A 12,232-nucleotide genomic window follows, 5' to 3' on the forward strand; every position below is an offset into this window, starting at 1 on the left:
GAATGGGCATGGAGCTTCCATCCTCTCTCCAGACCACCACTGTCCCAGCACCTCCATGTGTTCACCAACCTGGAAGCTGTCTGAACCCTGTTCTTTTGGGGTTTTATGGAGGCTTCATTACATGGACTCGCTTGATTAAATCATTGGCCATTGGTGATTGAACTCAATCTCCAGCCCATCTTCCCTCCCTGGAGGTCCAGAGGTCTGGGATGAGGCCAAAAGTTCCCACCCTCTAATCACATGATTTGTTCCCTTGGCAACCAGTCCCCATCCTTAGGTGCTTTCCAAAAGTCACCTCATTAACACAACAAAAGATACTTTATAACTCTCATCACTTAGGAAATTCCAAGTGTTTTAGGAGCTCTGTGCCAGGAGTGGGGACAAAAACCAAATATATATGTCTTATTATAAATCACAACATCATAGGTGCACCCAGGATAATCTATCTCCCTTTTGATTAACTCAAAATCAACTGATTAGGGATCTTAATTACATCTGAAATATCCCTCCTCCTTTGCCATATGATATAATACAATCACAGGACTCATATTCCAATACCCCTGCCATGTTCTGTTGGCTAGAAGCAAGTCTCAGGTTTCACCCCAATGCAAGGGGAGATTACAAAAGGGTGTGACTCATTGGGGGGTCACCCTAGAGTATGTCCAACACAGGAGGTAAATAAATAAGACGTTGAACCACTAGAAAAACAAACCTGAAACGTTCACTATCCATGATATTGTCCATGTTGCAGATTAGCAACTTGAAGGAGAACATGGTATATCAGTTCCAAGTGGCAGCCATGAACATCGCTGGCTTGGGAGCACCCTCGGCAGTAAGCGCAAGCTTCAAATGTGAAGAGTGGACCATTGCTGTTCCAGGTAAACTGGGAAGACCATGTCTCAGCACTGAGGCTCAGAGTTTCTTCCAATGGAACCTACAACCTGGAACTAAATTTAAGTGGTACATATATACAGCTTCTAAGGGAGACAAATTCTCTCAGCCCCTTGTGTTTACGTTAAATATTTCTACAGTACTATGAAACAATAGGTACCAATATAAAACTGAGTATAAATTTCTTATATTCCAAATAAATCCTAGAGTCCCCATAGCTCAGCCTCTGCATGGAGTAGGATGGACGGAAGCACACAGTTTGAATGCCACTTGATTATTTAAAAGGAATTCTAATCTTTGCTTGTCTTCTTCAAGGCCACTAAAGGGCATCCAATTCACATCCCCCAGCAAAATTTCTTAAAATGTCCTCTGGCACTCCCAAGTTGTGCATTCTCCCACTGCTCTGGAGCATTTCATTTATCAGCCTCCCTCCCCCGTCTCCTCAGCCCCAGCCTCTGTGTCCTCCTCCCTGTGGTCTCCTCCTCCCTTGCTCCCCGCTCTTCACTGTACATACAGGGGACCTAACATGCCTGCCTAGGGCTTCAGTCCTGGCCTCCTGCCTCTTATATCTCTCCACTTAGCCCTTGAGTCCTTTCTGTCTATGTCAGCTTTTTCTCAACTCTGCATCACAATAAAGATCCTGGAACCGGACTGGAAATGCTCTCCTTTGGAGGTTGTCATAGAGGGTGGTTGATGGGGCAGGGATGAAAGTGGGGAGAAGCCAGAAACAATTACCTATGCTTTTAACTCTTACACAGTTACAACAGTGAACAAATGTAAAGACTGAATACTAACAAATTTACTAAGTCATTAAGAGTCAGACTAGCAACATAGTCAGTGGATGGGTTTTTTTTGTTTGCTTTTTGTTTTTTAATTTTTGACCTCACCACACGGCGTGGGGGGCCTTAATTCCCCGACCAGGGATTGAACCTGCGCCCCCTGCATTGGAAGAAGGAGTCTTAACCACTGGACTGCCAGGGAAGTCCCTAGTGGATGGTTTTATTGTGCTTCCAATGGCACTAACTTCAAACACCCAAATACTTTAGTGCCACAGAATGACTAAATTCTCCCACTTGGGTTGGATATTCAGCTTGTATAACAACTGCTACAGCACTGGCTCCAACCACGTTAGAACACCAGGCCACACTGGGCACACTGGGTGGATCCAGCCATGCCCCCAGTGCCACCCACTTCCTCTATTTGAAACCTTAGTGCATTTGGAGGACCGTCTTTTTTGCCTTCACTTAGTGAGCGTCCATCTGCATCACATCTCTATCAGGTGTGAATAAAAAGATTACAAGAGAAACTCAAGAGAAGTTCAAGAGTTCACTCACTTTCAGTTAATACAAGAGGCAAACACAGTGGCTTTCCTTTCGCCTTCTTGAAGCTGGCGATATTTCTTAAGTTCTTTCTGCCACCTACACAAAAGTGGGTCTGTTTTTAAATTACTGCAGTTCCTGAATAAAGTTAAAATGTGAATGACGACAGACCAAGAAATTCTGAGCAGACCTGTGGAAAATGGTTTGATAGACAGAGATATAGTTAGCAAAAGAGGTTGCAGGGTGAGTGCTCCCAACTCAGAGGAGAAGTGAACGGGGCAGTCCTCCATGCCCACGGCCTCTCTTTTCCCAGATTCACCCTTGACTCACTGAGAAGTGTTGGGAAAGCCATGAGTCAAGAAAGCTTTATGATAGGTGAGAGCATTTAGGACATTTTGTCGGATGAAGAAACAGACTCAGGTTAAATGATACCCAGGAGGTCACACAGGCAATAAGTGGCAGTTAGGGTTGGAAACTAGGTCTGCTCATTCCAAGACACGAGGGGGTAGGAAGCAGCAGCACAGTGGTCCTTCTCTGGAAGAAAGGGCCGGTGCTACCTGTTGGGATGCCTCTCTGGCTCCTAAGGATGACACAGGACAATGGTCATAAAAGCCCTTTGCAAAACAGAGCACTCCACACCAGGGTAAGGTACTGGTGTTATTTAAACCTGTTTCCACAGAAGGCATCATCAGGAGACAAGGATGACTCATTGCCAGTGACCATTAAGCTGAGGAAAAGGGCCCAAAAAACACAGTGATCAATTGCAAAATGCCAAAGCATAGCATGATGGAGTCTGCGCTTGTAGTTGGCTCTCAGGCCACTGTGAGTCAGTTCAGGTGCTTTTGATTGGTTGGTTAGAAACCAGTTGTTATTTAAAAAAAAAAAAAAGAGGAAAGAGAAAAGAAAATAAAGGGACTTCCCTAGTGGTGCAGTGGTTAAGAATCCACCTGCCAATGCAGGAGACACGGGTTCAAGCCCTGGTCCGGGAGGGTGCCATATGCTGCAGAGCAACTAAGCCCGTGCGCCACAGCTACTGAGCCTGCGCTCTAGAGCCCAAGAGCCACAGCTACTGCAGCCCGCGTGCCTAGAGCCTGTGCTCCATAACAAAGAGAAGCCACCGCAATGAGAAGCCTGAACACCGCAACAAAGAGTAGCCCCCGCTCGCCGCGACTAGAGAAAGCCCGCGCACAGCAACGAGGACCCAACGCAGCCAATAAATAAATAAATAAATTTAAATAAATAAATAAAGTGCAAATCTGACTATATCCTTTAAAAAAAAAAAAGAAAGAAAATAAATAACTATATCACCTTCATAGCAGCTGGTAGTCATGCAAAGATGCAGGCCATCAGTAAGTAGATGGGACTCGCCCAAGAGTGCAAAGAGCACACACAGGAAGTATTTGGCTTCCTTCCTGAACAGGTTGATCAAGTTCCTTGGTGTCTCTGAGCTTTCTGTTAATTGTTTTAGGGATGGGTGAGATAAAAGAACGTAAAATACCTGATAGGGTTTAGCATAGATTCAGGGCCCATGGGATTGATTATATTTGTTTTGGTGAAAGTTCTTTGTAACCACAATTGTAGTTTGTTTTTACCCCTATATGGGATATATGCTTTACGAGAAAGATATCCCTCCGGTGAGGGAGGGATATATATTTTGCAATATATATATATTTCTATATTCATAAGCCATCAAAGAGAGTTGCTTTCTTCGTCACAATTGAGATTGCGGGGTATTTTCAGATTGTCATCCAAAAATAATCTGAAACTGAATCTGCAACCAAATTAAACTGTTATGATAAAAGGTGAGGAACACAGGCCTGAGGACAGCCTGAGGGCAAGGCTTCATCCAGCTGCTGGAGGGCACCTTGAACTGGCCTTAACCACTTGCTGCCCGTAAAGGGTCTTAATAGGCTGATACAGAGCTGTTGAGGAAACTTGATATGAAATGAGCACGGAATACCTGTTTCCATGGGAGTAGTAGATTTTACAAAAGAACACCAGCATTAGCTTCAGCTTTAAGACCTTAAATGTGGTTCTAGGTTTACACACATTGGAGTTTTCTTATCTCCATTATGATTGTTACGCATGTCTCTCTTTCCCTCTCAGGACCACCGCACAGTCTCAAGTACAGTGAAGTCAGAAAAACCTCCCTGGTTCTGCAGTGGAAGCCTCCAATGCACTCAGGACGGACTCCGGTCACTGGCTACTTTGTGGACATGAAGGAGGCCAGTGCCAAAGAGGACCAGTGGCGAGGACTCAATGAGGCGGCTCTGAAAAACACATACCTGAAGGTGAGAGGATGCTCACAGTTTGAGAAAATCTTTTTTTTTTTTTAAAGAAAAACGGTTCTTCTAACGAAGTTAACTTTAAAGTCAGTGAGATAAAGCAGAGCATCTCAGCATTGGTCTGTGTCATGTGTTGGGATCCTGGTAGGATTCCATTTGGCAGTCGATGAGGTTTGGGGGATCTTTCTGATACTTAAAACAATTTGCTTGTAATTTGACCCAAATCCCGTTGCCTGGCTTTAGGAAAGATCCCTCCTCCCTCTTCTGTCCCTCCTCGCCTCCACTTACCCACCTCACATTTTTGTTACTCACAGTCTTAAGATGTTACCATCTCCAAAAGGTGACTTTCTCATTCCTACCTCGAATATTTTTGCCGGTGGTTTTTGACTTGAGGGTGTTATTTTCATAGAGTTCATGCCTGTACGCCTTTAACTGCTGATCCTTTTGAGTCGTGGTCGGCCTTACCTCCCCTGCCCCCTCACCCCTGTGCTCACGTGAGCTCTCAGGGACCAGAGGAATGAGTTGCCTCAACTCTTGACCTTGTTCTCACCCTTCTCCATGTCACTGCCTTCCAGGTTCCTCTAGAGTGTTCCAACCGAACCAGTTTCTAACTCTATCTGCCAGAGACTGTTCTGCTCTAGCCACTGACTCTCTCACTAGTACCAAATAGAAATCTCAAAAGAATGTTTCCCCCTATTATCAGCAGTGGCATCTGGAGACCCTGAATCTACAACAAGGCCTCAGAAACTGTGGGGAATATGACTCCAGTTCTTGTTACGTACAATGAAGTGTGACTGTATGACCACAGTCAAACAGGAAGCTTCACAGTGCATTCAGTGTGCAGTCTTATCTGTTGGCAGAATATGCCACCACCCAGGGCGTGGGCCTTGGAGGATTTTCAGAGCATACCTGGTTTAAGAGATTTCTCTTGTCAACCTGCCACTAAAGTCCATACCATTTGTCAGCCACTCTCTGGGGTTAGGGCAGCCACTCTCTGGGGTCCCTATAAAAAGATGTAAATGTACCCTCCAGGAGAGATGACCCTTAAACCATTATATCCAACATGCCATTAACTCAGCTTCCCATGTGCCAGTAAGCTCTCCAGCCCCTTACAATACCATGAGGAGATACGGAAGGTCACATTTCGTGGGGAAGAGAAAAGGTCAAGGAAGGTCTGGAGCCTAGGGTGCTGTTTGGCTGTCCAGAGAAGTCAGGAGGCCTCTAGATACAAAGACATCCCCAAAGGCCAATGTAAAACAAAGGTCGGACACATCCTAGATGATGGTGGTGTGTGCTTATGGCCAGCATGACTTCCAAATCCTCCATCTGCCATAGCACAGGATCCCAGGAGCCCGACTCACGGGAAACCAAGCGAGAGTGAGAAGCCAAGCAAAGGGGACCAAGAGCCCAGGGAAAATGAGTAGGAAGAGAAAATAATGGAGTTTAAACACGTCAAAGAATGGTTAATGTCACTCAGTTTTTTAAAAAAGAAGAAGAAAGGCAAATTTAGGGGAAAGAGAGAGACTGAGGTTGAGTGCCCCTCACAAACCAGGAGACGAACTTTCTGTAAGGAAATGACCTTAGAGTTTGGCCACAATTTTTAAAGCAAAAATAGAATTACTGATTTTTCTGATTATAAAACAGATGCATGCTTATGATGACGAATTCAAGCAGTAAAGGCATAAAGAAGAAAAGTAGAGATGTCCTATAGTCCCCATACCCATTTTGATGTGGAGTCACTTTTCCAGATGTTTCATATTCAGAAAAGTTTCGGCCCTGAAATGGAGGAAAAACGTGCATGTTAAAAAGTTTAATCTGTCAAATTTAAGTGAGGAAAGGACATATAGCTCCAGGAACAGGAGATTTTAGCACCGTGGCACTGGCACATAATGGCCTAACCGGTTTCTGCCAGAAGCACCCCCATTCACATTAGCACTGAGTGCCTAGGGGTTCCTAGAGAGTGAAAGATGCATTACTATCCACCCAAAGGTTTAACCAACAGAGCTCATGCTTCCTTCTTGATTGGTAATTACAATCTGCTGAGACAATGTGGTGAGAATAATTGGAAGGGGTGGGGGATATAGATTATGCATCTCTAGTGCTTTAAGCCAGCAGTCATTGCCCCTGTGGTGATGGAAGAGTGGAGGGGTGTGCCTGTCACCTCAGTGACTAGACACTAGGAAGTGGATTCACTTCCTGTGCCGTGTTGGCAGAAATCTGACTCACGGCCACATATTACCTAAGTGGCAGGTGCAGATGTGGCAGGTACCTGGCAACGGGTCTATTTTTATCACGACAAGGAAATGTTTCTGTTCCTTTCTGTAGATCCACAGTTGCCTGGCATTATTTCTAAGTATAGAATTTACATACATCAAACTCTTATGCATTTAGCCTGTGCCTAAATTCATTTACGGATTAAAATTCATTTCAAAAATCCATTAGCTCCAGTGAAAGCTATCACTATATAAGTGGTGACATTCTGTTACCATAAACACAATACAGTTAAATAATTAGATTAAAAACCCAACAGTTTAATACATAGCTCATCTAAATACATGGTCACAAACACTTTGCTTAGTTGAATAAGTATATTCTAGCTTTGTTTGATTTAAATCCCATTTTGGCTGTTAATCTCCATCACAACACTATGGGAAAAAATTGTGCCCTTTGTGTGTAATAAACTCCTTCTTAAAATACATATAGCTTTAAAAAAAAATACATATAGCTTTTAAAAGTCACATGTTCTAAAACGGAAAAGATAATTTTTGTAAAATACTGACAGTATTTGTAATACTAATGAGACTGTGCTGAACCCAAAGAAAGTCACAAAAAATTATGAAGTGGGACTGCTGTATAAAAACATATTATATATGTTTTTTACTTCTCTTATGCTCTTGTAACTCTAGCTTGGTGGCACACATATAATATAGGTCCTCAGCAAACATCTTCTTGATGATTGAAGATGTGAGGATTTGGAATTTGAATATATTTGACTATTCACAAATTACTAAAATTCACAATCATGTTAATTGCTGTCTGTTTATTTATTTATTAAGATTTTATCGTTTTAAAAATTTATTTATTTATGCATTTATTTTTGGTTGCGTTGGGTCTTCATTGGTGCACGTGGGCTTTCTCTAGTTGCAGCGAGCGGGGGCTACTCTTCATTGCAGTGTGCAGGCTTCTCATTGTGGTGGCTTCTCTTGTTGCAGAGCACGGGCTCTAGGCTCATGGGCTTCAGTAGTTGTGGCATGCAGGCTCAGTAGTTGTGGCTTGTGGGCTCCAGAGTGCAGGCTCAGTAGTTGTGGAGCACGGGCTCAGTTGCTCCATGGCATGTGGGATCCTCCCGGACCAGGGCTCAAACCCGTGTCCCCTGCATTGGCAGGCGGATTCCCAACCACTGTGCCACCAGGGAAGTCCCTGCTTGTCTGTTTAGTGAGAAATAGCTGTATTATATTTATAGGGACAATTTTTGTTTGTTTTTGTTCTAGTGCTTTAACATGCTTTTAAACGGAAAGTGATCCGTGATCTGTGATCCGTGCTTGTAATTCCCCTCTCTTGTCAGAAATTTTATCTGAAATTATTCATGGAACGTCTCAAAAGGATCAGGAAAAAAAAGGGCAGCATATAAGCTCTCCTGAGCACTTTGTAATTTGTCTTTTGACCAAAGAATAAGGTGGCTAACTCCTTTAAAGCATACCTGTATTAGTCTTCTGTTTCTGATGCTGGTGGCCATTAAATTATCTAAAAAATAAACAGCATCTGAGTTTCAAGGGATCTTGGAAATCTCTACTTACACATGGTCCAGAGAGAAGAAAGTCTTAGCTGAAGCCACACACAGTCTTTGACAGAATGACGTTCAAAACCCAAGTCCTGTGCCCTTTGTGCTGTATAATTGAATTGCCACCACAGAGGAAGGGCACTTCTGTTCAAATGACACAAAGCACCCATCACTTCTATACCTGCTTCTTCCAGGTGCAAGGCCTCAAAGAGGGTGTCAGCTATGTGTTCCGAGTCCGAGCCATAAACCAGGCAGGTGTCGGGAAGCCATCTGACCTTGCTGGGCCTGTTGTGGCAGAAACCCGTCCAGGTAGGCTTTTACTTTTTTGTTAGTCTCATCTGTGTAAGATACCAAAGTAACATTCAACCTTACTTCTATGCTTTTCCTCATTTTCAAAATCATCACTGTATGGTAGCCGAATGATTGATAAGAAAGAGCGTAGGACTTGACAATCATTTACCCCATCACAGGACCTTAGGGCAGGGGTGAGCCACGTTTGTAGTGGTCCAGGGCTACTCTGGTTCATACTTAAAAACAGGGAAGTTCTTGATCAAATTATGCTTCCTGGACCAACTGTTTAAAGCATACATTCCTGGGACGTTATTCCTATTATACTATGGCCATTAATTCCCACAAGAATATTTTCCCATCACAGAGGAAGCTGGAACAGCCCAGGTAGCAAGCATGATCCTTAAACAAAAGTAGGGTTTATATAATTGTAGCTACTAAATTAAACCAGGGGACAGAAAACTTTTTCTGTGAAGGGCCAGATAGTAAATATTTTCAACTCTATGGTTATATGGTCCCTGTAACAATCCTCAACTCTGCTGTGGCACAAAAGCAGCCACAGACAATACATAAATTAGTGAGCATGACTATGTGCCAATAAAACTTTATTGTGCTTGATACATGCATTATGTAATATGATACATTACATGCATTATGAAATTTGAATTATAACTAGTTTTCAGGTCTTGAAATATTAATTTTATTTTTTTATTATTATTATTATTTTTTTTTGCGGTACACGGGCCTCTCACTGCTGTGGCCTCTCCCGCTGCGGAGCACAGGCTCCAGACGCACAGGCTCAGTGGCCATGGCTCACGGGCCCAGCCGCTCCGCGGCATGTGGGATCTTCCCGGACCGGGGCACGAACCCGTGTCCCCTGCATCGGCAGGCGGACTCTCAACCACTGCGCCACCAGGGAAGCCCTCTTCTTTTTATTTGTAAAAGAAATGTAAAAACCATTCTTAGCTTGCAGGCCGTACGAAAAGAGGCAATGGGCCAGATTTAGCCCACAAGCCATAGTTTGCTGACCCCTGGATTAAACTAACAGCGGTCCTAACTGAATGATCTGTAGAGTCGAGGCAGCCTCACTTCCCAGTTTCAAGATGCCATGATTGGACTAGGAAAGACAGTCTTTCCCTTTGTTATGTGAACAAAGTTTGTAGTGTTCACTGTGCAAGTAGTTTCAGATCATTATATAATACTTATTTTGTCATTTAATCTCCTTTTCAAAGTTATAAATTTCAGTTCATTAAAGTTACAGGAAAGAAATCACTGGAAATGAAAAAAGATAAAAAAAAGTATTAACCAGTTATTTTAAGTTTATATTTATTCTAGTCCAAGCACTCTCACTTTAATCCATTCCTATTTTCAGACTGAAATAAAGAGCAGATATATAATGTAATATTTGTTTTTAGGATGAGAAAAGAATGTAAACATAGAAAACTCTGCTCTCACTTAATGACGCTTGAAAAGAATATCTAATGTATCCTTTGAGGAAGTACCTGCCCCTTTCATCCTATTACTTCATAAACTGCTTTCATCTACTCCTGTAACTACCCTCTAGCACTGGGTACGACAGAAGTGACCTTCTTGTACCAAAGTGTGGTAGGTGTGTCTGGACAGAGTGCCATACCTCATATAAGTACTCTTTGCAAAACTTCATGAGAAAATAGAAAAATGCTAGGAGCCCAAATGCCAGGTAAAAGGTGACACACGAAGACATGAGGACACACATTCCTGTAGAAATCAGACCCTTCAGGTGCCAACTGTGCAGATATCTAGGGTGCCAATGGGCATGCAGAAGAGCCCAACTGTGAGGCTGCCCTTGTAAGAACATTTAGATTATTACACAAATAAACTATCTAGTCATTGATAGGTTAAAAGCACCCTTTAAGCAGTGGAACCCAAATCTGTTGACTAAAGAAAGCTTAAATTGATTTCCTGTTTTCTCATCAATAACCCTTGGAATGGCAGGTGGCCAGTCAGGATGTTAGTAAAGCCACCACGGTGGAAACTTTACCATCAGAAAGGAGTCTGCTGGTGAGCTCCTGGGGGAGAGTTTTGTTTCACTCGTTTGGAACAAGGCACCCAAAGTCATTCTGTGGCCGTTCCATTCCCAGAATATAACTACAAGCAGCAGCTGCAGACTAAACAGCAGCAGATTAACCCACTCAGGAACCACTGGCTCAAGCCTAGGAAAAAATCCCGGGAGGCACAGAGTCAAGATGCTTGACTTGAAGCATCGCCATGAAGGAGCCCAAACCCAGGACACTGAGGCTGGTTCCATATGCAACAGACACATTCATTCCTGCACTATGTGTTTCCTGAACACCTGCTTCATGCCAGGTGCTGTGTGGGCACCACAAGTAGAGTAATGTGACGTTGTCACCACCCACTGGGCTTGTGAGCTGGTGGAAAAACAGTTTACAGCACGGCATGATGAGAGCTTAGAGGTTCACAAAATATTTCCCATAGATGAATAGGCTGTAAACAGGTGTTAAGGCTTCAAAAATCCCTGTAAAAACTTGTATGTAGCCTAAGGTTGTCTGTATTTATTAACTTTATTAAATACCAATATATTACTTTTAATCATGTTTTTATTTTATGCTAAAATGTTTGGGGCCGGGGTTGGGGGGGGGATGGGATCTGTTATCAGTTTCAAGGTTTGGAACGTGAAACTAGGATTGCTATTTCAGAAGAACAACTCCTTTTGGAACACATTACTAAAATTTCAGATAGAGAATAAAGCTTATCATGTAACAGCAAACCTCAAATACACCTAACAAGATACCTCAAGTGCAATTTGAATTCCAGTTAAAAGTTAACCTAATCCACTGGGGTTGGTAGGGTGACTGGTCTCCCTTTGAAGTTGACGAAAATGCCAGCAGATGTAGCTCAGCCACTACTGCAAAGTCTGATCGTGCTGGTAATGAGGATCAAAATGGACTAAGTGTGCTGTGCCTTACCAAGAAATCTAGTAGCTAAACAAGCCTGTAAGAAGAATAAGCTGGAAAATATTTAGAGTAGATTTGTTGGTACATGAGAGGCACTTCTAGTCTTGATATTTGATATTTTTCAAACAGTATCTATGTTGATTGTATCAGGTCTGGGCTGTAGGTGGAGACAAAGTGAACCAGATCAGACGGGAGGCAAGAGAGAGACCTGCCAAGGTGTGGCAGGTGATCTGGAGGGCAACAAATAACTGGCAGAACAGGCTGCAGGTGTTCTTACCAGAGACCCAGCAGCAGGCAGGAGAACTGAGGTGAGGGGCAGGAGAACCCAAACCCAGGCAGAGTCCCGGTCAGGAACTGAGTTATTGGAAGTTAGGACTTCTCACCAAGAGCAAGGCAGGTTAGAAGAACGGAGCTCCAGAAGGAATAATGAGCTGGGATTGAGTTGACAACCTACTAACCAATCCCAGTTTCTGAAAATTGATAGGTTATAGAACCTGGTAGGGCTGAGAAGGTTCAGTGGCCTTGAGGTGGAGCTTTGAAGGATTCTGAAGCAGGAAGCCAGGCTGACTATTAAAGATTAGCTCAACTGGCTAATTTAGAAAACTTCACTTATATTTGCCCACTATCTGCTCTCTTTCACCCATTAGCAAAGTAGTTTTCAACCTTGACAGTACATTGCATTAGAATCATGCCAGGGACTTTTTGAAAATTCTG

General features: G+C 43.2%; 1 protein-coding gene across 4 annotated transcripts in view; it reads left to right on the top strand.

Annotated features, from left to right (window-relative positions):
- Positions 1-12,232, top strand: part of MYOM1 (myomesin 1) — a 163,116-nt gene that overhangs the window by 114,651 nt on the left and 36,233 nt on the right. For all 4 annotated transcript variants that reach the window (XM_073790556.1, XM_073790557.1, XM_033837598.2 and 1 more), the window contains 3 exons: positions 752-878; positions 4,317-4,501; positions 8,471-8,585. In XM_073790556.1, the coding sequence (XP_073646657.1) occupies positions 752-878; positions 4,317-4,501; positions 8,471-8,585 (427 nt within the window). The remainder of the gene's footprint in view (positions 1-751; positions 879-4,316; positions 4,502-8,470; positions 8,586-12,232) is intronic.

This window comes from Tursiops truncatus, chromosome 13 (assembly GCF_011762595.2).
Source record: "Tursiops truncatus isolate mTurTru1 chromosome 13, mTurTru1.mat.Y, whole genome shotgun sequence".
Lineage (NCBI taxonomy): Eukaryota > Metazoa > Chordata > Mammalia > Artiodactyla > Delphinidae > Tursiops > Tursiops truncatus.